Here is a 26,140-nt window from a genome sequence, read left to right as displayed (position 1 = left end):
CCAGAGGCACTGTTTTCCCCTCGCCTGTGGGGCTTTGGACACCGCGCGCGCCTGGTGCCCACAGATAGCACCCTCTCTCAGCAGGACCAGCGTCGCCTGGTGGGGAGAGCAGCGTGGGGGCAGGAGGGAAGGGCTGAAAGGGGCTCCACAGGCAGTCCTGACACAGTCCTGTTTAAAAACTACCACGGAGTTCACAGTGCACGCCCATGAACACACTGAGGTGACATTCTGTTTTCGCCTCGGGGACAAATGGCACATGTAGCGGGTGTGTGGGACACATGCAGCTCTTGGCTGAGGGAGCATGCTAGCCATCTGGCTTACCCAGCAGTCAGGAGTGACCAGGTGCAAGCACGCCTGCGCCCCAAAGACGAGGGGATGTGCCCTGGAAGGGCCCTGCTCGTAGTGGGACCGTGAAACCCTCGGTGCTTGCGGCTGTGCCCTCCCTGCAGCCGCGAGGCGCACACCGCGCTGCCTGCCGGCCCCCCAGCCCTTCTCCTTGACAGGAGTGCAGGCCCTCCTGCTCTGTCTGAGTACTGCCTCCTCCAAGAAAACCTAGGCGATAGGAGCCCCTCTGAACCGAGGGCTTCCGTGTCTGCCGCTCTGTCTCAGGCGTCCCCCTGAACTGGATCATATTCCCAAACACGGCCTGTGGGCCTGTCCTCTCGGGCCTCCCACAAGCAGAGAAGGTCAGTGTGTCTTAAACTGAACTCACCATCCTCCATGACATCTTTGGTCTTTTTTGTAATAGACTTGAATTTTTTAGAGGAGTTTTAGGTTCACAGCAAAATTTAACAAGAAGTGCAGAGAGTTCCCGCTTCACCCTGACCCCACATGTGCACGCACACAGCCTCCCCAACTGTCTGCAGACCAGTCTCCCCAACCACCCGCAGCCCAGCCTCTCCAACCACCCGCAGCCCAGCCTCCCCGACCACCTGCAGCCCAGCCTCCCTGACTATCCGCAGCCCCCACCAGAGCAGGACACTCGTGGCATCGATGACCCTACACTGACACGTCATTATCAGCCAAAGTGCATGGTTCGCATTAGGGTCACTCTTGGTGTCGACTCTCTGGTCCTCTTTACTTACTCTCTGTCCTGATGTTGGCACTGTCACCCACCAGGCAGCCCCGTGAGAACCTGGGAAGTCTCCCCTGACTGCCCCTGCTCACTCACCCCACGCTCCATGCCCGAGGCACGCCAGTCCTATGGCCCAGGTTTCCTTGAATCCAGCCCCTCCCCTTGGCCTCTATTCCGTTGTTCATGTTGAGTCTCTTCATCGGAACCTCTGGAAAGCTACTGACTGGTCTCCCTGCCTCCCTTTTGTCCCCACAAATCCATTACCAACCAGAATGTCTATTAAAACCACAAATCCAGAAGTTTCGCACTCCAGTTTAAAACCCTTCGGTGGCTCCGCGTTGTCTCTGCGGCACATTGAAAGCTTGCCGGATGGGCGGAGAAAGCCCCATGGGATCCTGTCTCCCAGAGTGACTCCCCAGCTTGCACCCTCCCACCCTGTGCTCCAGTGGCACCGCATCACTCAAAACCTACCGCTTCTGTTCTCTGCCTGACTCACGCCCCAGTGCTCGGAATGCCCTTCGCCTTTATCCAGCTGCCTCTGCGCCTCGTGTAAGGCCCCGTTAGGATCATGTCCTACAGGAGGTCCTCCCCAGCTCCCCGGATCAGGGGGTGTCCTCCATCCTTTGCTACACTGCCTCCCTCAGTCACTGCACTTCCTCCGTTGTATTGGAATGACCATTTATGAGACAGACCGCAGACAGTGAGCTCTTTGAGGTCGGCGACCGTGTCTTACTTTCTTTGAATACTTGGCACCTAACACAGCGCTTAGGGCTCCATAAATGGAGAGATAGCGAGGCCAGGGAAGAGAACCAAAGACACGTGAGGTTAGGTGCAGGAGAAAATCTGGCCTGGGGTTTTTGACCTCAGAAGAAAGAGCTTTTGACACATGTCACAGGTACCAATGGGGTTAAAAAGATTGCTTAAGACGATTATAATCGACAAGCTTGGAGAGAAAGGCTGGGATTTCACTGGGAGGGTAGAAGAGAGCTAATTGTGAACAAGGAAGTAAGGGAAAGTCATCCCAGTTCCCGATCACCTGCCTGTTGGTCGTTGACGCCTGTGGGTGACTCGGAGAGCGCCCCTGCTGTCTCTTACTGCAGAGGCACGTGACAGCTGATGAGATTTAAAGAAAACAAAAATGTGGCACACAGAGCACCCCGGACCCAGCGGTGGTTCTACTAGCATCTCACTGCCAAACCTAGTGTCGATCTCTTACCCTCGGGGGCCTTCCTTCAGGTCCTGAGTGTGCAAGAAGCAGGTTAGAGTAGTACCTTCCCACCCTGTAGGCCCACTGCGGGTTTGCAAGGAGACATTCTTGGCGGGGAGGCTGCCATCTGTTCTGTGTACCACTGGGGTCTGGTACTTCATGCTCTTGAGCGCGCTGAGGTCCGTGCGTCCCTTCATCCACGTCACCCCCAGCCACTGTTTGTATGCAGCACACATGAGGCTCTGGGCCAGTGCTGACCACCACCACCAGCAAAACCGAGGCAGGTGTTGCCATCCCGCTGCTCGACTCAGACCCCCCAGCCAAAGCAGCCACTCCCCCTGTGTCCTGCTCTTCTCTTCTTGACGTTTATCATCTCTAAAGCTGTCATTTCTATTGCTTGTTTCTGTTTTCCTCGTCCACTAGAATGTAAGTGCCCTGAGCACAGGGCCTTGACGGCCTCGTTCAGGGTTGCACCGTCTGTGCCGGCCCAGGCCCACATGCAGAAGTGCTTGCTGAGCGCGTGCAGATGGCGGTTGCATTAGTGTCATGCAAGATGGGCAGGGGGCTGGGAGAGGTCTGGAATCGAGGCTTGTGGACAGCAGTTAGCCACTGAAAGAAAATGTCAGCTATATAACGCAGCCCATCCCAATGTCCGGGAGCCCTAAGGTTGCCTTCTCATGTGCTCAGTGACCGTATTTCTCATGCCAGTGAATAGAAATCCACCCTCCTGGGACATGTGGTGCCCTTCTTGACCTAGGCACTGCCTCCAGACTGTCCCTTACACAGACTTACTGAACCCCAGTAACCTGGGGAGAAAAGGTTACATCCAGCTCTACTGAGTATCGGGGAGATGTCTGCAGGGTGCAGCTCTTTACTGTCCCTTAGGTGGTGTCTCGTGCCCATAGTAACAATGTATCACGTCCATGGTGCTCTTGCGACTGAGGTGGGTGGCATGCTTAGTGGCTTTGGGTTCCCCTAGGTGGGTTTATCTGTAAAACCACATTTGAAAAACCTCGGCAGCCATTTCTGGAGACTGTCATGAAATGTATTTGTGCAAAAATGTCATTATTTCTAGGTGGTGAGTATTTACTCAAAAGCCAAACTTTATCTGAAAAATCAGATTTCAAGAACTATGGAGAATTATTCCGGCTGTGTGTGCTGTGGCTTTATGGGACATCTCTCAGATTTTGTCAGTCTCAGCTTGGCGAGGAAGTGGGGGAGGGGCAGAGGAGGGGTCTTTTCAACACCAGCCTCCGCTGGACCTTGAGGATGTCTGTCACCTTCAGCAAAACACTGGCCGGTGCTCAAACACTCAGATGAGACACCAAATTACCTTTCAGTTGAGTTCCCGTTGCGCCAGAGCCTGGCCGTAGAGGCAGCAACTGTGGCAGCCCTGTCATCTTCAGCCACAACATGCTTGACAGCTGGTCATTCCTTGCATCTCTGTGGCCTCTGGGAGGCGGGGAGCACGGCACAAGGGCATTGTCCCCAGTGCTGAAATTGGTGCCCCTGGGAGCTGGCAGGGGTGGGGGTGTGATGGAGGTGATTCCACCCAGTAGCTTCCAAAACTGGGAAAACAAGGATCATCATGCCTACATAGACCTGCAGGGGCTCTGCCAGAGAACAGAACCCCTGGATGTGAGCTATGGTCACACGGCTGGTGCTGATGGTTCTGCTCCTGTGCACAGAGCTGGTCCTAATTACACTGACTGGTCTGCAGCCCTCAGTGTCACTCTCTCAGGCTGTTCCATGTTCCCTGGGCTTCTGGCCCCACAGTAAGCACACCTGGCTCGATTCAGTGCTAGAGGTGGGAGAAAACACCTGTTGAATCGCAGGGACTCATAGATCTGTGTTGGGGGCCGATGGCTAAATCCTGTGACCACGTTCACACTTGGTTTGCCATGGAGTATATATATTGTCTGAAAGAAAATGAATATGTTGGCTACTCTTGCTTAGAAAAACATCTACAAATGTCCATGTGTCTCCCCCAGCTGGAGCCTAGCGTGTGCCTGCCGCTCAGCCTACTGCTGCTGACGTGGGCACGCTGCTAAGAGACAGGAGGCAGGTGGCGTTTTTCCCACTTTCAGGCAAAATGTGGCACCTAGGGCTTGGTTTTCCACAATTTTAATTTTTTTAACACTTTCAAAATGGCTTGCTTCAGTATCTCCATCACAGAAGCACAGACCTTTTCCCAATTTCTTTTTAATAACTGCTTCAGATGTTCAGAGATGAATAAAAGTCATTTGGTCAAAACCAGACTCTGTCAACTCACGAGTCAGCCTCCCACTTTTTCTCCCTCAAGCGCCTAGACTAGGCTGTAAATGGGCTTTGACTTTCATCTAGTTTTGACACAAAGACTCTCAATGGTTTACAGGGGCATTCTTTATATTCATCCCCAGTCTTTATGTGCAGTTCTTATAATTTTCCCCATGACTCAGTACAGAAAAGAGAGTTTTTTTAAATGTCTCCTTACTGAGTGAGGTTCACTCTAAGCACAGAGAAGTGCTCAAGGTTCAGCACCAGGTAAAGGAAGATCTTGCAGATGTTCATTCTTTAGGCATCCAGTTCTCAGTCAAACGTATGAAAGATCTGGCAAAGGAGTGGGTTTTTGGGGTGGCAGGCTCCTGGCACGGCATCCAGAGCTGCCCGCTGCTTGGGCACGGCGTCCAGAGCTGCCCCGTGCTTCCCCTCCACCCTCTGAAGGCCCTGCATGTTTAGCTTTATTATAAAGCATGTTTGCATGGAGTACACTTAGAATTCTCTCCCACCAGCAGGCAGCGCACGGACATTTGCCCTGGCGTAGCCACCTGCCCTCCCTGCGCTCTAAGGACAGCGAGGAGCCTTTCCTTTTACATCATGGTCTCCTTTCCCCAGTTGCCCCTTGTAGCCATTTTTTCTCTCCTTATACCTAAACTGCCCCAGCCATTTTGCTGCATACTCAGTCCAAAATTCTACTTTGTGGAACCTTAAGTATAGAAGATTTTCTGTACATATTATTGTCCTTTCTTCACTGACAAAGCCAGGCTCGTGCCCTCTTTTTTCTGGCAGACCATTTTTGCCTGCCCGTTCTTTCCTACAACCCCAGCTGCCCGGCTCTGGGAGTCTTTCCCGTTGGCACAGGGAGAGGCCAGATGTTGGCGCGTCTTCTTTTCCCTGCACCCTTCCCCGGGCAGGTGCTGGGGCTTTTCATGAGCTCCTGGGTCCAACTATCCATGCAGCATCTCTGTGTGCGCTGATCCCTGTTCCCTCTAACCTCTTGGTGTTGTCTTAACGTTAGGATTTCTGTTGTAATGATAATAATGGAGACTCTGTGGAAGCATCGAGTTCCCCCCTCTCCCGTCTTTCTCCATAAAGGACTTGCAAGATGTTTATAATAAAATTTAAAGAAAAAAATCCAAATGCCATCATGACAGGGATGCAACCATGGAAAGTTTCATATGCTTGATAAAGACTAGAAGACAACATGTAAAAATGTAAATAGGGGCTTCAAGGTGATAACATTTAAGCACATTTTAAAGAAGAAATACATTGTAATTTTTAAAAATTGTTTTGAAAGTGTAGACTCTAATTTGAACTGGATTTTTTTCAGATTATGACCTGAGCTACTAAGAATTGAAAAATACATTGCATGAAGTCGTGTTTTCAGTGACAGAGCCAGAATTTAATTGTGGGCTCCTAAACAATCGCTTGCTTCTATGGCAATAGACAGAAATGACCATTTGGGAAAAATAATTTTTTTACACTGTGAATTTTCTGCGAGGCCTCAAGCAAGTGGTTGCCGTTCTGGGTGGCCGTCGAGGAAGGCGGGAACCCAGGGCCCCGAGTGGACACTGCAGGGGTGGGTCTCATGACCCCACCGCAGCACAGGCCTGCCGTCCGAAAGCTTCAAACCCCCCACTCCTCATTTCCTTAAAATCTCACACAGCCAGTTCTTTCCTTTTGGCAGACACATTTCCAACGCATGTTTTCCCTTGCAGCAATAACAAATAGATTTTGTTTAATCTGTTTTTCAAAACAACTTATTAAAGTCAGGGGTTTTTTTGCAACTACTGCTTCAATTTCAGATCTCCTTCAAAACACAATTATTAATGATGGAAAATAATCATTGATGAATTTCTGTTCACAATAATGTACAGGAGCTTTTGTACTATGTGAAACTTCTCATCAAAAATAAAGTCTAATCACACATGCAGTAGTTAGAATTTTGGACCAGAATGTGGCCTTCTTGAGCCCTCAAGTCTATTTTGCAGAACAGGTGCCCTCTGGTCGTTCATTCCTTCGCCAGCATCAGGCTAGTGTTTTTTCTGCCTTAAGTCTCCGAGTATATTATTTTGCATTTGTCCCCAGTGACTATCATCTTGCTTTGATGATCTATTCCTCTAATTTCTTAATGTTATTTTAAAATCAGATTCTGTTCTCTGAAGTGTTAGCAGTCCCACACACCTCAGTGGCATCAACAGATTAATGATTGTGATCTCTTCCCTTGTGGACCATAAATAAAATTATTAAATGATAAAAATGATAATTCTCTTTATAACATCATAAAATATGCTACCCTCTCAGTCATCAGTCCAAATACTACTGATACTATTTGAATTCAATCCTCCAGGCAGTTGTAGATCTTTTTATTTTTCTTCAAATCATATATTGCTAGCTTGTTAATCTTTGGTTTCTAATTTTATATATGAAATATTAAATTATTCATAACAGTAATATTTACTGGGGCAAATCTTTCCCATTCTTAAGTTTGCCATCTTGAATTACTAGCCCCTAAGAAATTACATGTCTGCATGATATCTACTGTTTATCAGGAAGGTAATAAGGCAGACGTAGATCGCTGGAGAAGACCAGTCCTTAGCTGCAAGGCCGGAATGGTGTCTGCGTCTGCCCAGCGTTATCTCTGAGGGCCCGACATGGTGCCAGCACATGCTGGGCGCCCAGTCAGTGTGTGGTGAGTTCCTGTTGAATGAATGGATGAATGACCCGAGACAGGCCGAATGTTTGTGACTACATTCTGTTCTTTTCATTCTTAAGGCATGTGACTCCACCCTGTTCCTCTTATTTCCGCACCAAGTATATTTTTAATCAAATGCTTATATCCTCAATGCCTTGCCCTCCCTGAGTTGAAACAAAGATTCAATCGGGGTAACTTTTTGAATCTGAGTCTAGAAAGCCAACTAAAAATGCCCTCTGGGCCGGCTCTGCAGGTGAAGGCTGTGCACTGTGGGGCAGCTGGATTCAATTACTGCTCCCAGTTGGTGGCCTCAGGGGCCACCTGTGCGCAGGCAGAGCCTATATGCCTTTATGTAGAGGGCGGAGCCTTCTGTCCCCCAAAACAGTGTTTCAGTAGGGCTGAAGGGAAGACTCATCCTTCCTTGTCATAAAAAAGCAGGGCAGAGGCACCGGTTTTCCAAAACGGTATTTTTGAAGAGAAAGAAAAGGGAAGCAAACTGTGCAGATGCAGAATGTGGTTTTGTGAATTAGAAGTCTTCATCATTACCAAACTGATATTTCCAAACTCATACACTAATCTTAGCCTGATTTCATACAGAATTGAGGATTTTTGTGATTTCAGGATAATTGATCCATCAGCAAGCTGCAGTTTGTGTAGTTGGTGTATCTGAAGCCATTTTCCATGCTTCCTAAGCACTGCTCAGCCTCCCCAATACCACATCAGGCAGAGTATTGATCCTGGATGTGTGTAACCACCTTCCCTGACATAGCAGGATGTAGTGCCACCTCGATATTCAAACAGAATCACTGAAATAACCATAGAGATCACAGGACCAGCAACACTGGTTAGTAAGATGCTCCTAAAGGTCATGCGTGAGTGGATCCTGTCCCCATCCCCCAGGTCCTTGACCTTCTGGCTTGGTGAAAGAGCTTACCTAGTCACCAGATCAAAGTAAAGCCAAGGATGTTCCTCCAAAGATTGATTCGTGCATGGTGCAACGGTGCCCCCTGGGGAAGTTCTCCCTGTTCAAGATTTAAGAAAATTGTGCTAATGTTTATCTTTGATTCATTGCTAATGAGATTTGTGTGCCCCTGTTAGGAAAGGCTATAGGCCTTCTAATGTGCCACGATCTCTTGATGACATAAGCCGTCATCTGCATGCTTTTCAGTGTGCACTGTGTTTGTGACACACACTAAGCGCTTCAGTCAAATGGTTCTATCAGATCTTATCTGAATACCTTCCTTTTATGGAGAAGAGACTGAGTGACCTAACAGTGTTCACACAGTTACTATCTCACAAAATCATGATTCCGTCCAGATCTGCCGACTTCACTGTAATCTTTGCCACCATACTGCTTCTCAAGGTGCCCCAGACATACTGCAAAAAGCAAGGGGATTTGTATGCAGACGCTGGTCTTACAAAATCTAACAGTTCTGGTGTCAGAAATAGTGATTGTCTAGTAAGTGTCTTCAGGTTTACGTTTCCCGAACCTGTACAGTAATTATTGTGATATCTTTATCTTTTTTTTTTTTTTTAACTGGTAAGCGTTCTTGACTCTCCCAAGAAAGTTTCATAGATACAACCATTTAAAATATGTTCTCATCACCATCCTCTTCAAGGAGACAAGGATCTGTGTTAACAAGTACAGCTTCCGTACCATCATAGCAGGAGACCTCCCACACCTGAAGAGGTGTAATCCTGCCATATGATTACATTTATATGGCAGAGAGAGAAATTTCTTCACCCCATACATTGCTTCCTGCGACAGCCCCCAGTCTGATGCAACCTGCCTTTAAGGCAGCTGAGATAAACATTTATTTCATTATCATTATTCTCAGTGGATACATAGTCTTCCTGTTTGAAGTGCTTCCTAGTGAGGGAGGGAGTCATACATGGGCTTTAAGCTCGTGTAGTATCTGGACGCATGTTAGGATGTTAGGAATAGGGGGTCCTGTGGGTGCCAGTGGTAGGGGTAGTTTGACGTAAGTGATCCCCAGGAGTCAGATACTAAAGCAGATGAAAAATTGGGACAGGAAGAGGATTTAAGAAATATGTAAGTAAGACATGGACTCAAGTACAATAGCAGAACCCGAATTCAGTCTTCCGTAGTTTATGTATTTCTTGAATAACCCTGGGACTGTTGGATACCTACACGATGCAAGGGCTTTTGTCCCACAGTGTTCTTTTTAATTAAATAACCAGCATAGTGTTTGTCCTGAGGTTACAGAGCCTACTGTTTATTGATTCACTCCTCAGAAAGCTGCAGGCAGAACGGGCTTGTTGCTGCGGTCGACAACCTCCGATCTGTTCTGCCGGCTGCATTTCTATTACGTTTGCTAAAAAGCTTCACAGGGGCCATTTTGCTTTTTGAATTTCAATGTGTGGAACTAAGTTCCTTTTTGGAATATGATAGTAAAATTAAAAATTAGCTTTGAACCAGATTATGGATAATCTGAGATGATTTATAAGTTGTTAAATTTTCCTTCAGAAAACATAACCAAGAAGCAGTGGTCACTTTTCCTACGGAATTAAGCCTCAACTTAATGTAATTCCATATTACTAACCTTGAAGACCTAACCTGCCAGATGTTAATGGAAGTTTGTAGATTAAAAAGTAAACTGTCATTCTGTCCCAGTTAATTACGTTGTTAAATCGGGCCCATCTGCTCACACCCTGAGCTAGAAGTTGACCTCGGTTTCTTAAGTAGCAGGCACTGCTTGGCCTGAATTCTCTGCTGTGGAGTCAACTATTTAGGGCAGTTTTGAGTATGCCAGTAAAATGTTTTTAACTACATGAAAATATCCCTAATAATCCCTATGGGTTTATATGTATTTTTATGTATGTAGATGTGGTTTAGGGTTATTTAGACAGAGAATAGGGATATATGCATTCAGACACCACAATCTGCATGAAATGAGCTATCAGTTATAAAGCGTTTTGTGGGTGGTCATCCACAGCACGGGCTCAGAAATGCACTTAACTGAGAGGCTGAGCCTTGAATTCAGTTCTGAAATCTCACTCTCCCGTCCAAGTGCTAAGCAGCCCCAGCCCCGCTAAGCATCTGAGATCCAATGCGACCGGGCGTGTTTGGGGCAGTGCGGCCCTAGACTCATAGCTCACTTTCAACAGGAGGCCACACACCACCTAGACCGGCCCGAAGTGATACATGTGGAGGAGAGAGCAAGAAAACCACAACAGAACTGTCTTTTTCATATTGTTTCTTCTAAGAGGAATAGATTAAATTTTAAGTGGTCAAGATGATTTGGAAATTCATTTTCCAAAAACAAGCATGTTTCCAATTCACTAGTCATCTGCGATTTAAAATAGCATTTAAAACACCTTCATGCATCTATGTAAAACGATCTGTGAATGTTTATAATTAAGCCAAGTGCCTTATGCAAATGTTAAATGTAAGCTCTGCAGTGAACTCCATGCTCCCTTCCTCTTCAGACCTTGCATTCGTCTAGCATTTTATTGATGTCAAAGGAATTGCATGTACTCTCTTATTTGTTCCTCATGATAGCTCCATGTGGCATACATGTTATCCTTCTCATTTTACAGTGGGTTGGGCTTAGAGAAGTTGCTTTGCCCAAGGTCGCACATGTCATCCAGGTCCAGAGTCCCCATCACCGAGTCCACGCTCGTACCACTTGCCGCATTATGTGCCAGTAGGTCACAAGACAAGCTAAGCTGTTGGAGCAAGGAAAGCGGCTTCACTCGGAAAGCCAGCAGTCCGAGAAGGTGGTAGACCCATGCCCTAAAACACCGTCTTAACTTAGGGTTGATTTCAAGCTTCTTTTCTATTAGGGAAGAGGGGGACCAGGAGGCGGTTGAGGTCAGGACGTGATGATCAACTCAGCCGTCTGGACGTCAGCAAGGGTCTGAGGAGGAGGTGACACTCCTGTCCTTGTGTAGTTGTCTCCAGTCATTTTGTTGACGTGGGTCTGGCCATGATGTGCGTGTAAGTCCTTGACTAGCCAGCCTTCATTTTTGCACATACCCCCTTATCTCCTCGGGGGAGGGGAGTTTCGGGTAAGGGGCTGGTTGCATCAATCTTAAGTCATGAGCAAAATTCCTTTTGATGATTAACAAGCCTACATGCAGGGCTGTAGGGCTGAGCAGAAGCTTTTTTACCCAAAGATTAAGACAGCAAAGGAGGCAGATACAGTGTGAAGGCAGAGATGCCAGGTTTTTTCACTGTTACATCCCTACTAATGCTTGCTTGCTGCCTCTCTACAGTTATTTTTATATTATTGTGAAAGAGCAGAAATGAATTAATAAGTTATGGGGGGGGAAGCCTCATCCCATTATAAGATAAAGAAAAAAAAAAACTTCTTGTGTGGCTTCATCTTGGAGATCTGTTACAAGATACTTGAAATGCCATGGTGACTGGAAATATTAGCATTTCTTCCCTCGCAGGGCCCACCTTGCACTTACCTCCCTTCTGCATGGGCTTCAGGTTGTGACTCAGCACAGGAGAAGGGGAGCCACATAACAAATGGCCCCGGTGTCATGTGTTTTCACAGTTACCCAGCATGGTTCTAATTCTGCAGAAGAATAAGTAGAAGTTGGTAAGTGAGTATCTTAAAACTCAATGCAAATCTGTATCACAGGAATTTTACAGGCTATTTTACAAAATAAAAATACTCTGATATTTTATTAGAGAACAGTAAAAATGTGAAAGCACGAGCTAAATTACATTTGTCATTTTGAACCCATTAATCCTTTATCCCAATGACTTAAATATAGTAGGTTGAACCCTGAAACTGGATTTCAAAAATACTGAAAAGGACGTGGGGTAATAGCCTATGATTGTGTAAAACCCCAACTACTTTTACTACAGTCAGTCTTTGGTTAAGATTCTTAGTAAAAATAAATTTTTATTATTAAGAATTCAAGTAAAAACACACTAGTTTTGTTTTGTGACTCAATAGCGGATATAATGAGATAAGACTCAATACCTGAGTCTTGTTCAGTGCCTTGTTTTTCAAAAAAAAAAGTATGCTAGAAGAATATACTCATCAGTTGAGATATTTCTGGCCTTTTTCTTAGCAACAAAGGTGGACATTTTCCACTTCTCATTCTTACTGACTTTGGTTCTCCAACCATATGGCAGTTTTAGTTGTGGCTGTGTATTGTAATAGAGGTCCATACCTAATGATGGCTTCAGTTCTCTGTCATCTCTGTAAATATGGTTTTATCCAAGGTCACTTGACTCAGTGTATTTTTAAAAATTCGTGATGTGTATTAGAAAATGTTGCCCTTGTGCATAGGCATACACAGGACAGATATTTTTGACATAGGTATGTGTTGTCTTCTCAGATAAAACTGTAATGCTTTCCAGTTATGTTGGAGCAAGAGAAAAGGAATTATAGCGTCATTGGCTAAGAGCAAAGCGGAATCTCCGCTCCAGTACTGACCTTCTGTGTCACCGTAGGCAGCTTCTCTTGCTAAGTTTGTTCATCCATTAAATGGGAAGAGTAGTGTCCGCCTCATCCGTAGGAGGATTGAAGGTGTTTGTTATTTATATATATCTTAGACCAGCGCTGGACACACAAAAGCACTATACACGAGTTGACTTCGTTGCCCTGTTTGTATTGCTATTATTATATTTGCCATTTTAATATTGAGAAGCACTACTGTTGGTGGTGTTTTCACACGCAAATTCATGTGATTGAGGACACTTCCCCTTTTGCTAAAAGGAGATATTTAAGGTCTGTAGGTTTTTTTTCTATAGACTCTTGCAAATAATTTGTGAAAAGGATTGCTTGTTATGTTGTTTGCAATACAATTTCACAGTTTATTTGGGAGAAAGGTTTTAATTGTAGCTTTTCCTTCTGTACCGAGTCTCACCACTCAGATGTTGGCTCCACTGAGCGCCGACAGCGAGAACTTGGAGTTGGACGGGGCTCCTCTCCCTTCTCCGTCTGCAGCCTCATCCACGCTTTTCCTCACATGGCCGTCCAGTCCCTGGGGACTTGCAATAATAGGGAGTTCGTAGCTTGTCAAAAAATAATTTTTTTGTTGTTAGACAACTCTAGTCATTTGAAAGCTCTTTCTTATTCGTAGTTGAAATCTGCTTCCCAGAAATGTCACCCGCTGCTCTTCGTTCTGTCCCCCGAAGCACAGGAGAAGGACACTGTCCCTTGCATTTCTCTGCTGTGGGTGCTTGAAGGTAGCGGCCATGCCCTCCATTAATCCTTCCCTCCAGGTTGAACATTCCTTAGGGGACGTGTTCCAAACACTTCTTCATCCTAATGCAGACCCAGTGTCTCTCGAATGCCCCTCTTGACACATGGCCACGGTGCCCAGGACTGAACATAGTTTTCTGAACATGAGCTCCCACCAAACAGTGCTGTGGGGCCCTTCCCGCCTGGGTTTTGGGCACAGACATCTGTTGATATTGCCAAAGTTTGTATTTTGTTTTGTTTTTGGGTTTGTTTTTTTTTTGTATCTACAGTCTTGGCTTATATAAAGAATGTGGTTCTCAAAGATTCTCAGCCCTTTGTTATGAGTCACTGCCAAACTGAGGCTTACACTTTAACAATTAATTTCTGCAACCTAAATGTACAACGATTCAACTCTCTCTGTTACATTTTTCTGCTGACATCAGTCTTCAGCATGTCAAAGTCATGAAAATTGTGACACTGACTGTGTGTCAGCTTTCTCTCTCGGCTGTATGACATCTAAAAATTAAAATTTAATACTCATGTCTTCTCTGTCTTCATTCAAGTGGTGCATAGAGCTCTGCTCTGATAAGGGAAAGAGACCAAGTCTTGGGTCCTGAGCACAACTCCAGAGGTCACTTTTCTGCTAAGTGTGTAAATCCATAAACCGTTTTCTTCGGAGCCAGAGTTTTACATGTGGATCCATATTACCATATTCTAGTCCAGAACCATTTCTCTGTTTTATCCAGGAAGGACTACATTTCCAAAATCGGAGTATAATCCATCTGTACTTCCTGAGCTAACAGCCAAGGAGCCAAATTGAAAGGAAAATTAGTGTTTTGTCATGATTTCCTCATTGGGACCCTCTTATCCTAGGGCTGTGATCACCACACCTTTTCTCTGGAGCTCACACACCATCTACTTGACAACCTTTCCCGGAATTTTGCCGTAATTGTCCCCGAATTGACAGGTCTGCGCTCCAGAATGCACCTCTGTCTTCGTTATTTCCCTCCGTCCTGTGTTCGCAGACCGTCAGCTGACTCGCCCTGGGCTTTCCCAGGCTCCGGCCTGTGGCTGGGAGGACGTTTCCGTGCGTTCTAAGCAGGAGGAGCGGGCCGGGAGCGGGCGGGTCCCTCTGTCCCGGTTCGAGCCTGGCAATCAGGTCCCCAGAGGGGGAAGGAAGACCGAGCCGGCCGGTGCCAGCAGGAGGCGCCGCGGGAGCTCAGACAACAGAAGAGGGAAACTGCTGGGCGTGGGGGCGGGCGTGGGGCCAGCGCCCCGCATGCCCGCCAGGAGGACCCGGCCTTTGGATGGGAGGCTGGGCGGCCTCGGGAAACAAAGGGCACCCGCCGCCCGATGAAAGCCAGGACGGCAGCTGCTTCCGCGGCCCCCTCGCAACCCGCGATGCGCTGTGGGACCCCGTGTCATCCTTGAGGGCCCCTCTTCGTGCCATTTATTTGCATCTCTACAATGTTTTTTTTTACCCATTCGTTAGTTGTTCTGTGTCCTCTTTGTCTTCTCTTAATAATCTACATCTTTTGCAGATCTTCGAGCACGTTTGTTCTTATCTGACATTCGGCCCTTACATTCCGGCGCCCCTGAGTTTTGCCCTCGCCTCCCCCCCCCCCGTGCGCCCCAGTTTGCCCTCAGCAGGTTCTGACCAGGCGTTTGGCCTGTGAACGTCTTGCTGCAGGAAGCGGCACTTCCACGACCCCTGGGACGAGAGTGCTGGCGCCGAAACAGACCTGCGGGCAATGCCCACGGTCCTGGCGGCCTCGTGCCTCCCCATCGCGGCTCCGTCGGATCAGGGAGAGCGTTCCGTCCCCGGGGCCGGCGTCGAGGGGCTGGGCGGCCCTCCCTTCACTCCTGGACCGTGTCGGGTCCGAGCCCTGGGAGAACTTACTCTGTGGCCGCCGACTTCGGTCTCTTCCGTCATTAATTATGGCCGCTGTTGGAATCCAGTTAACCAGAGGCTCCGGCCGCCCTTGAACGACATCGCCACCCAGGGTCCCTGGGATCCGTGCCAGGCCGGTCCCAGGAACTGTTCTTGCCGCGCACTTGCCCCGTGTGCGGGCTGGGGGTCCCAAAGCCATGCTCGCCAGTCCTCTCGTTCCCTTCTTCTGACGCCAAGGGCATGGCATTGGCCCTCCTTTTCTGCCAGGTTCCTGTCACCTTTACATCCAGTTGTATTGACGTAGGTAAGCAAAGGGGGCGGCATCTGTCTTCTGACCCGTACGGTTGTCCACCAGTCAGCCGCACCAAGAACGCGTCAGCCACGGAAGGCGAGTTTTAGACGTTCAGATGTGAAGTCCCCTGTCATCACTGCGTCTCACCTTCTGCCAGAGTCATGATCTTGATAGGTTCGGAGCATGTGGTCTCCTCCCACAGCAGGTGGTCCCTGTCCATTTCCCTTTGCCCTTATTCAGGTGTTCTCAGCCCTTAGAGAAGCTTTGACATGCTGTTTTATACGCCCTTCTCTGTGTTGCACAGCTTCTTCAGAGCAAGATCTAGCCTGCGTTCCGGACGAGTTCTAGCATCCTTTTCTCCCTGCGCGGGTGAAAGAAAACAGGGGCTTATCTCCAGGTCATTTCCAGTGCTGTCGATGGGTGGGCTCTGGGCGTGCAGAATGAAGCCCAGGCTATTCCCCAGAATTTGCTGTTGGTTCTTGTCCACATCACATACCCTCTCTCATCCCAGTTTCTCCTGTACAGCGAGGTGAGAAGATGAGATCGTGCCAGGGGTTTCTTCTAGGTCTTGGTCTTCTGGTGGCGCTGGAGAGACGGGCCACTGCCTCCCCTCCTAAAGCCACTGAGCCCTCCCGGCAGGGGCTTGTCTTTAGTACTTTAAGAGGACTTTGAACCAGTTTCAGGGGCATGCAGTGATTTCTCAAAAGGGTCTCATAAAAGCAATGTTTACCACTGAAAAGGCGTTTAATAACACGTTTTAATAAATGTTAAGTAATAATGCACTTAACTTTAAGTACCCTGCATCCCCCTCTCTGTGTTCATATCTTTAATTGGATCCTGTAGCAGGGGATTTGGGCTTAATTTATTTCAGGTGATGCTTCACTTACACAGTTGTTCAGCTGACTTCATTACAGATGTGATTATATTAGTGCTCCAAAGTGCTATATCAGGGAAATAAAACACAGCCTGATAATTCACCTTTTTGTTCTTGTGCTATTTACCATCTGGCTGAAGTGTTTTTCAAGCTCTAAAGTCCAGAGTGGGCACACTAGCACCTCTAGCCCCATCCTGATATGGAAAGTCCTGTCTATGCATCCATTTGGGATTTCTGAATCAAAGCATAGGTGAAGGCAAAAGCGGGAAAAAGAATTGTTTTAGCAGTGGTCTTTTCTCCTTCAGCTATTAGAACCAAGGTCATGGGTCCAACCCCCTCCCCGTGTTCCCTTCAGCCCTCTGTGTTTCTTCAGGTCTGTGACCGTCCCTCTGCCAGGTGGTCCTGGGAGATAGCAGCTGGGGTTTTCTCTGCATCTCCAGCCCCCCCTATATGCCCAGGCCTCGTAAGTACCCAATAAATGCTGGTTGAATTGAATTTGATCATTGTAAAGACAGCCAGTTGGAAGTGTGATTAAAACAGTATAAACCCAACACAAGTATTTTAAAATACAGTAACTCAAAATCCAAGCCCTACCTCGTGAGGCACTCCCAGATCTGGCTAATCACTGGAATGACCTAAGGAGCATTTTTTAGGCCTTAATGGAATCCATCTCCAGGAATTGGGCCTAGGTATCTGCATTTTAAAGTTTCCCAGGTGAATCTTACAGTCAGCCAAGTTTAGGAACTCCAGCTTTATATATTTTTTGTCACATTTATTTACAAGGGACAAGATTGTTTTGTCAGGATAGACCCGTTGTCCATTCTAATTCATGGTAACAATGAGTCTCATTTATGGGCTATTAATTGTATCTAAAGGATATTTTTGGAAGCAGTGGTTTATGTTCAGTTGGTGGAAGTGTGCGCCGATGTCTGTGAGGAATACCTCCCGTGAAGGTTTAGATTACTGGTAGCCATGAAATGGGCATTTTGCACATGGAAGAACCAGGTCCCTTGGTATGCAAAGCTCTGTGAGCCCAACTCTGTGGAGCAGATCTGAGTATTGGCTGGAAATACAGCAGCCACTGGGTAAGAGAAACTGACCCACAGGCTGGGGTAACTTTCCATGATGCCCTCCTGGCTTCCGTTTTGCCCTAATCTGAAGGGTAAATCACCATCAAATATTCAGTTGAGCCTATCTGAATAAGTTTATACAGTAACAAACTAAATGAAGGCATCAGAGAAATGCAGAAGGTAGAACATTGTACAGTACAGCCTGGTCATTTCAAAATGGCAACATCGTCAGAGGGAAATTAAAGTTTCATAACTAAAAGATACAGTGTGGGAACCAGGGTTCTTCCTGGTTTGGGGAAGAAAAGAAGCTAAGAAAGATATTTGGGAACCAACTGGAGAAATTTGTGCATGGGCTAGATGCATTACTGTTAGCTTTCCTAGCTGCGATAATAGTATTCTGATGTAGAAGAATGTTCTTATCTCAGGAGGTGCATTTCAAAGCCAGAGCGAGGCATCCCGCAGCCCTTGGTATGTCCAAGCCAAATCCTACCAGCTCAGAGCCTGTTGTTAAATACACAAGAGTCTGAGATTCCACAACCCCTGGTAGGGTGAATCAACCATGATGAGAGTGTTTATACCACAAAAATCAGCAAATGCTACAAATAGGGCTCTTTTCCTCCCCTCGAGAGCTAATTCACTAGCACACCACGGCCCAGTGCTTACAGTCAAATGGTTCAGAAAACACACACATCAAGTAGATAGAACAGAAATGGCCAGACATTAACAGTTGTTGAATCTAGGTAGAAGACATGTGGTCATTCATTCCAGGACTTTCTCTATAAAGGTCCACCTGGTCCAATTTCAGGCTTTGCGGGCGGCCCCACGACTCTGCAGCTCTGTCATTAGAGCAAAGAGCAGCCATGGGCAGTACGGAACTGAGAGGTTACAGTCCAACAAGATTTTGTTTATAAAAATAGGGGCTAGATTTGGCCCAGGGCCATGGTTTGCCAACTTCTGTGCTAGTTTTTCAACTTTTCTATATTTTTTAAATATTTGACAATAAAAAAAAATTTTTTAGTGAAGTTCAGATTTCTTAGCCTGGTTCCCAGAGCCCTCCTGGGTGTCCTGACACCTCCTCCTGCAACATGTGCCGCACCGTCTGTTTTTATTTCCCACTCACTGTACTCTGGTGTCCTCCGCGCCCTCGCTCAAGCTCTTCTCTCTCCCTGTCATTCCCTTGCAACCCCCAGGGTTGCAAAACTACTTGTCAACATTCTCAGGACATGCTTCAAATCCCACTGATTCTGTAAGGATTCTTGAATCTCTACTAATTAAATCTGATCTCTCATTTCTCTGATCATCTGCAGTCCTACATTTGTTCCTCGGCTTTGCTGCCTTTCGCAGTATACCCTTAATTAGTTCCTGATCCATAAAGCAGAGAAGGATCACTGGACTCTTTGCGGTACATAATCGGTGCTCAATTATATTTGTAAATTGAAATCCAGTCATGCACATATCCATATGCCCGCAGGTACCAACCTTGAAATCTAGCAGAGAAAATGTGTAATTTAGATTTGAGGGCATTAAAGATCATGGAAATTGGTGGCATGCTCTTCCTTCTTTCCTTCTTCCTTCCTTTCTTATATTTAAGACTCTTCTTATTCAACTCCTGCTACCTTTGAGGTTGTGCATCAGCTGAAATAGATGTGATCTTCTTGGATGGGTGACTTTCTTGGCAATAGCTAAGGGCTGGAGGAGGAAGAAGAATTAAGTCATTCTGAATATCTGTGGTGTTTTAAACACTGTCAAGTACTCACTGGTGTCTCATGTAGTCCCCCCAACAGTTTACAAGATTGATATTATTCCCTTTTAGAACTCAGAGCACTAATATGGCTTCCCTGAGATTATAAAGCTAGAATGGAAGTTTGAATCTTGTTACTTCTGATGCCCAGCATCATTTTAGTGCATTCGTGCATTCAATGATTGGCATGAGACTGGGCTGAAATTGTCCCAAAGAGTGGAAATATCTGGGAGTGCTGAGAGTCTGGTGAAGTACAGTATTAAGCACCACTGGATTGCGTATCAGAAAACCTGGCTTCTGATCAGGGCTTTGCCACCATCCATCTGTGATCTTGGGTGAGCGGCTGAGCTTCCCTGGACTCTGCTCTCTCATCTGCATAATTAGAGGAATAAAGCAGGTTATTCCTTTTATTCCTTTCCATTTTGTGCATTATGCAGTAGCTTTTTTTTCTTTTTTAAAATTAAGGTATTAATATACACTCTTGTGAATGTTTCACATGAAAAACAATGTGGTTACTACATTCACCCCTGTTACCAAGTCCCCCCCATACCCCATTGCAATCACTGTCCATCAGTGTAGTAAGATGCCACAGAGCCACTTCTCTGAGCTACACTGTCTTCCCCGTAACCCCCCACACCATGTGTACTAAATATAACACCCCTCAGTCCCCTTCCCCCACCCCTCCCCTTTGGTAACCACTGGTCCCTTCCTGGAGTCTGTGAGTCGACTGCTGTTTTGCTCCTCCGGTTTTTATGCAGCAGTTTAAAGTCTAATGAAGAGAGGTTCATAAACAGAGACTTAAAGTACAACAGTGTGTAGTAGTGATGCTGTGCCCCAGAAATGCACAGGGCACTCCGGGAGCTCTGCAAGGTGGGGCATCTGGCCTCTCAAGGTGTCATCCTGGGCCGAGTGCATTCCACCCACGTGGAATTTGGGGAGCTTCGTGGTGGGGTGGAGACAGTCTCAGGAGAAAGAGAGCTGCAATTTGTCTCCCCCAAAAATGATGAACAGGGCGAAGGGAGAAAACAGTCCGGACAGGAGCTGGATGGCAAAAGGACCGCCCTGCCTCGGGAAGGAGGCGGGGCTTCCTTCTTAGGGCTATTTGGAAGGCAGTGAAGGGTTTAAGCAAGACCGTATTTGCATTTGATAGAGACCCCCTCCTGGCAGTGGGACAGATGGAGTCCAGGGGCCAAGGACTGGTGGTGGGCAGACTCTTCAGGGGTGATTGCCAGGTAACCAGGCTGGGATGGAGACAGCCGGAGCAGCATAGTGGCAACGAGAATGAGGAGCGGAGGCCAGATGGGAGGGCTAGAGAGGAGATGAAATGGCTGGGACTCAGTGGCTGTCTCAGCAGAGATGGCTGCAGACGACCTCACAATCTCTGTGGCTTCCAATACGTGTGTCCTGCCCAGGCTGCGTGTCTGACTGAAGAGGCACTATGTGCCCATCGTGGCCACCCAGGGCTGCGGCCTGGGGAGCCTCCCTGAGGCGGCCTGGGTGATATGCCAGAGCGAAGGCTCAGGGGGACTCACATGGGCAGTTCAACGCTGCAGCCGGAAGTGACACGCATCTTTCCCAGCCCATGGACTAGAACTTGTCACCTGGCCGCGCCCAACCTGGGGGGCCGGGGGCAAAAAATTCAATCCTGGGCGACCAACAGTTGATCTGCCTGGTGCCCAACTCGCTAGGAGGGGATGGAGGGGGCCTCCCAGGCTTCTGGTTTCGGGAGGGAAGATGGAATCAGGGCAGGGGGCGCAGACGGGGCAAAGCGCTCCAGGTACTTTCCAGCTCTGAAGTGTAGCTATTCTGTCGGTCCTTCCTTTCCCACCACTGGACGGAGGGAAACAAACTCCATTTGTTGGCTAGAGTTGCCTTTACTTTTTACTAAAGGCGTTTTAGTTCATCCTTCCCAAACAAAGCTTTTTAGTTTTAAAAACGTAGCACTCGGATCTAGTACTCTGTCGTCCTTGAATTTTTCACATGGACTATTGTGTCAACATAGGCTAAAAAAATGGTTCTTAACTAGGCCGTTAACGAAGCCTTGCTCAGGCCGCTGAATTTCGAATGCCAGAGATGTAACCGCCTCCGCCTTCGTCGCTGCCGCCCCCAGCAGGGCACTTGTCAAGGCTTCAGGGGGTGGGAGTCGGGGAGGGGGTGTGATGAGCAGGCCAGAGACCCCTTGCATGCAGCCTGAGGGGGCATCAGCGTCTCAGACTGGCTGGGGACTGGAGTGAGTGTCCACAGAACCGCAGAAACGATGCATCTGTACTGTTTCTCCCCGTCTTTGTTTCCCACCTCCCCTCCCCGATTTAATTGTGGTACCTTAAAAACTGACTTATTGTGCGTTTGTTTCTTAACAGTTGCGAGAAACGGTCAAAGCTGGCAAAGGTGTGACTTCAGCTATTGACCTGTGTCGTCACCATGGAAACAAGGCCCTCTCGGCCCTGGAGAGCTTTCCTCCCTCGGAGGCCAGATCCGCTTTACAAAACATGGTGTTTGCTGTGACCAGATTTTCGTGACACCAAATTAAAAAGACACTGCTGTTCAGGAGCTGAAAAAACTGGGAACAAGGTGATCGGGAGGGCTTCCGCGACGAAATGCCTGAATGTGTTAATGACTTTAAAAACATATACTATTTTTTCCTTCCTTTTATCACATTGCTAAATGAGTACTGACTCCTTTTTGGAACTGCTGCAAACAAAATCAGAAGGGAAAAGGTCAAGCAGCATTCGCTTGTCATGCCAGGAGCGCTCCGGAGGCCGTGGGGGCAGAAATAATTCATGAGATTCGCTCTTGTGACCTCAGCAAATGGACAGGAAATAAGTCCTTATTGATTGAACTGAACCAGCGATGGCTCCAGGGCGGCGGCCTGTGGTTTTCCTTCCAGAGAGGACAGAGCAGGCTGGAGGCTCCGGGTGTCAGGAGAGGCACTACCGGTGCCGGCCAGGGGGACTGTCAGATCCAAGACTTGTGACCAGTTTCTCATCACGGAGTACTTCAGTGATTAAGAAAAATGTGCCTCGTCTCCTTGCCATGTCTGTGTGTTTGTAGATACGGTATGAATATACTTGGTGCTTCCTGGTTTTCATAAGATTGGGGGGGAGAAAAAATACTGAAAAAAATAATGCCAAATATTGGAAGCAGGAATTAAAAGTTATCAAATGTGAACTTGGTTGTGGTAGGAAATGCCTGTTTTCCTTTCTTAAAGACCAATTTTTTGTCAAACACATTTCAAAGAATCAAAATTTTTTTTTTTTAAAGCTGAGCAGGGTGCTTTTTCCAAAGAAAATGTGTTCGTCTGTATTACTTTGGTGTAGCAACTATCTTTAATTTTTACAAGTGTCAGCTACATAATTGTACATAATTGTACATAATTCATTGGTGGTACATATTTAACCTCAGGATGTCAGATTTTGGTCTTGAACCACAGACATCCAGTTGCAGAAAGCATGTAAACCATCTCACAGGCCTGCGATCAGACCCGGGCTCCGTGTGGTTCATAGGAGATGGTTTTCGCGGTTTGCAGGCTTGCAACACGAGAATCCCGTTGACAAGAAGGTTGAGTTTACATAAATGATCTAGGTGGAGACGCAGCCACCTTTCTTCCTTGTGTGGTGTAATTACAGCCCTATCTGGAGCCCAGCAAACAGATTTTATTACCTCATTCACTCAAACACTGAGTGAAGTTATTTTAGTTAAATTCCTCCCCCACAAAAGTTACAAAACCTTTTTATCAGGACCCAGCATGTGGCACGCAATGAAGAGGAAATGTCAGCTGCAGAGTTAAGGTATTGTGTTAGGAAATATTTGATATACTTGCAATATTATAATTGTATAGTTTATGCTGCTACAATTTGAAGGTCTAAGGATTTAGCTTAAGAGAACACTCCACTCTTCTGTTTGAAATGCCTTTTCTCACAGACATTGGCTTAATTAGTAACTAGGGCTCGATGCTTTAGATCAGACTAGGTTTTAATCATTAACCTCCACGAAGGAGGAGCCCTGCTTTGCTCTCTGGGCGTGCGGGGGCTTAGGCGGGCTGGGGGTGTACTTCAGGGCGCAAGGCAGGATCCCAGGGCTCTGGGAATTCCGGGTTGGCGGCTGGCTTGCTGTGTGATCTTGAGCAAGTCACTTCCCCCTGAGCCTCAATTTCCCCATCTGCAAAATAAGGCTGAACAGGAGAATGTATGAAAGCCCTTCCAGATTTGTTTTACTTTCTAAAATTTGCCGTTTCTGACCATCTACGTGAGATTCAGGGAAGAGAGTAGAACCCGGAGAGGCGATGGGGGAACCACAGAACTCCGTGGCGGGCTTCCGACTGAGCTGCCTTAGACCCGCCGTATTCCCAGCCCTCCTTTGCATAACGTGTCGTCCTGGAATCTTCTGTTTCAAGAAAGGCTGTCTGCTTCCCTGGGGGCCTCGCTCCCTCCCTTCCACCTCTCACCGCCTTCAAGTCCTGCACCCCTTCCCACGGCGCCGCCCTGACGGTGGACTGACTGTGCGCCTCGCCCGCCCCTCCGCTGGCCTCTTACTCAGCGGGGTTCTCGCTTCCTCGGCCCGGAAAGCTTGTTAAGCCTCGCCCATTGGCTCATTCGCTCTGTGTTAAATACAGAGTGTCCGTGCCCCTCCCTCAGGGCCCTGCTGGGATGCTGGGAGCCGGACCCCCCACGCAGACCTCCAGCAGCGTTTCCCGTTGCCCAGTGCAGCTGCGGACAACACGCCCCCCATCGGTGACCCGCCTCTGTTCGTCCCCTCTTCTCTGACCATCCTGCGGTCCGAGGATCCTGGCTGACACATCTTAGTCCCACCCCCAGGGATTTGTCTAAACATTTAACTGTATTTCCCCAGAAACTGTAAAGCAGTTTCCTGCCCCACTAAGTCTGCTTTAAAAAAAAACTGTTTTCTGGCATTAAAAAAACAACATCAATTAGACATAGGCAGGGCGCTATCGGCCATTGACAATTGCCCTGAAAGAGAATAAGGATTGTGGCTCTCCTGGAACTTGGTTGCAGATTGTCCTTGAGGATAAGACTAAATCCTCGTCCTGCGTTCTTGTCATATAATGTGGTTATCCAGCCACACCTAAGACTGACTTCCCGGTGCCGCTGTTTGCCCGTCCAGGTCTCCCTCTCCAGCCCTTGAGACTTTCTCTTACCCCACAGCACTATTGCTACTGCCCAGAACGTGGCTGACCTGCAAACGGGGTCAGAGACACGTGTACGGACGGTAGTGCAACATGCTCCACGAAAACAGACCATTTGAGGCCCAGTAGCTACAACACCCACGACGCAGGTCACCAGGAAGTAACCTGGAGAATCGTGATGCGCTCCTTCCAAAACCAGACGGATGGCCACAGCGGGTGCCCGTGGGCAGGTAGGTTTGGGAGAACTGTGCTTCATCACCAGAACTGCAGCTGCCTGGTTCCTCTTCCTCTTTCTCTTTCTTAGACTATCTAATCAGCAGTTTCATTCCTGATAAGGAGAACCTGGCTTTTCAGAAAACCCTTTTCAAGCTCCTCCCCGGAGTTCTCAGTTTCAGTAAGAGCCCTTCCTGCCTCTTCATTTGTCTTCCTACTTTGAAGTCCTATTTTGAAGATCGCCTTTTTACCAAAAGAAGCTCTAGGCCTTATCTTTAGAATCTGTCATGACTGCCTCTCAATCTAGAAAAGATGAGCCACACCTTTACTAAAACCCACAAGGGCAGAAATAGATGGGATTGGCTTTTGAAGCCATGTAAGTGTGAGGACACCGTTGTTATTCCATTAGTAGTAACAACAGTTTCCATTATTGTTCATCGTGTTTAGTAATAATAAAGTTATTTGCGCTTTCTTTTAAAAACAAAGCAATCAATATAACAAGATAATCATTTCCCTCTTTCTCTTTTTCTACGTCGGGTCCTGATTCCCTCTCAACTTAACCTTCTTTTAGAGTGGGCCCTGCCTTCCCATAAGGGAGATCAGGTACTTCTAGAGTGACTGAAGTCAAAGGGCACGTGGGAGACCCCAGGAGGACCACCCCTGAGAGGGGGGAGCGCGTCCCCTCCCCGCACCCCACCTCCTGGTGGAGCAAAGTTCTGCCTTGATATGTATTTCTTTCTTTTCTTTAGAAAAGGCTTTTATTCTCTCTTTCTGGAGACGGTGACTCGTCTTCATGGAAAAGCTGCAGGGCCTTCTCCCAGCCTGTTCTGCCCACTCCTCAGGCTGCGTGCTCCTCGCTGTGCGGCCCACGTGCAAACAAGCGGGCTCTCCGCTGCCTTGGCTGCTGGTGTGGCTTAAATTTAACTTTTTGAACACATTTAAGTAAATAACCCCCTTAAAGAAATCTTGGAAAACAAAAAAATTGATCCTTCACAACTTCCCTGTGCCAGCATAATCGGTATCACCATTTCATTGTCTCTCTCCCGGCGTTTTCTTCCACGCGTATCTTTTTTTTGCATGGTTGTAATTATCGTACAGATTCGACTTCGGGCTCTGCTGTCTCCGTCTGACCCATCGTGGACATTTCCCTGTGCTGCTGCCGTCTTCATAACCACTGTTACTACGTAGCTTACGTTCTCAACAAGGTATCTGAATTCCTATTCCCGACTGGTTTCTGTGGTGCCAGGAGTGTGCAGAAAACACTTCCTAAGTCAGCCTCCCAGCCTGCAACCAAGAAAGTCTTTGACTTGGTAAAAATGCCCCTGCAGATTCTCCACAACCGCAGGTGAAAGATGCGGAACAAATTCCCTTAAAATTCTTCAACCTAAATGGTTCACCTTTTCGGCTGGTGGTCCCCATTCCTGCACGGTGGCGCCCAAGATGGACTCCCACCTCTGCATGTTTCCCTCTTGCTCCACTGCAGGTGCTCAGGCAGCCACACGTCACTAGG

At 47.5% G+C, this 26,140-nt stretch overlaps 1 protein-coding gene across 2 annotated transcripts in view; it reads left to right on the top strand.

Moving 5' to 3' along the window:
• PDSS2 (decaprenyl diphosphate synthase subunit 2) overlaps nucleotides 1–22,442 on the top strand; it is a 193,862-nt gene extending 171,420 nt beyond the window's left edge. For both annotated transcript variants that reach the window (XM_036902897.2, XM_036902896.2), the window contains one exon: nucleotides 21,635–22,442. In XM_036902897.2, the coding sequence (XP_036758792.2) occupies nucleotides 21,635–21,793 (159 nt within the window). In that variant the 3' untranslated portion in view covers nucleotides 21,794–22,442. The remainder of the gene's footprint in view (nucleotides 1–21,634) is intronic.
• The last annotated feature ends 3,698 nt before the right edge of the window (nucleotides 22,443–26,140 follow it).

Source organism: Manis pentadactyla, chromosome 12 (assembly GCF_030020395.1).
Source record: "Manis pentadactyla isolate mManPen7 chromosome 12, mManPen7.hap1, whole genome shotgun sequence".
In the NCBI taxonomy this organism is placed as follows: domain Eukaryota; kingdom Metazoa; phylum Chordata; class Mammalia; order Pholidota; family Manidae; genus Manis; species Manis pentadactyla.
The sequence above is the reverse complement of the archived record's forward strand: the minus strand, read 5'-3'. Positions and strand labels throughout refer to the sequence as shown.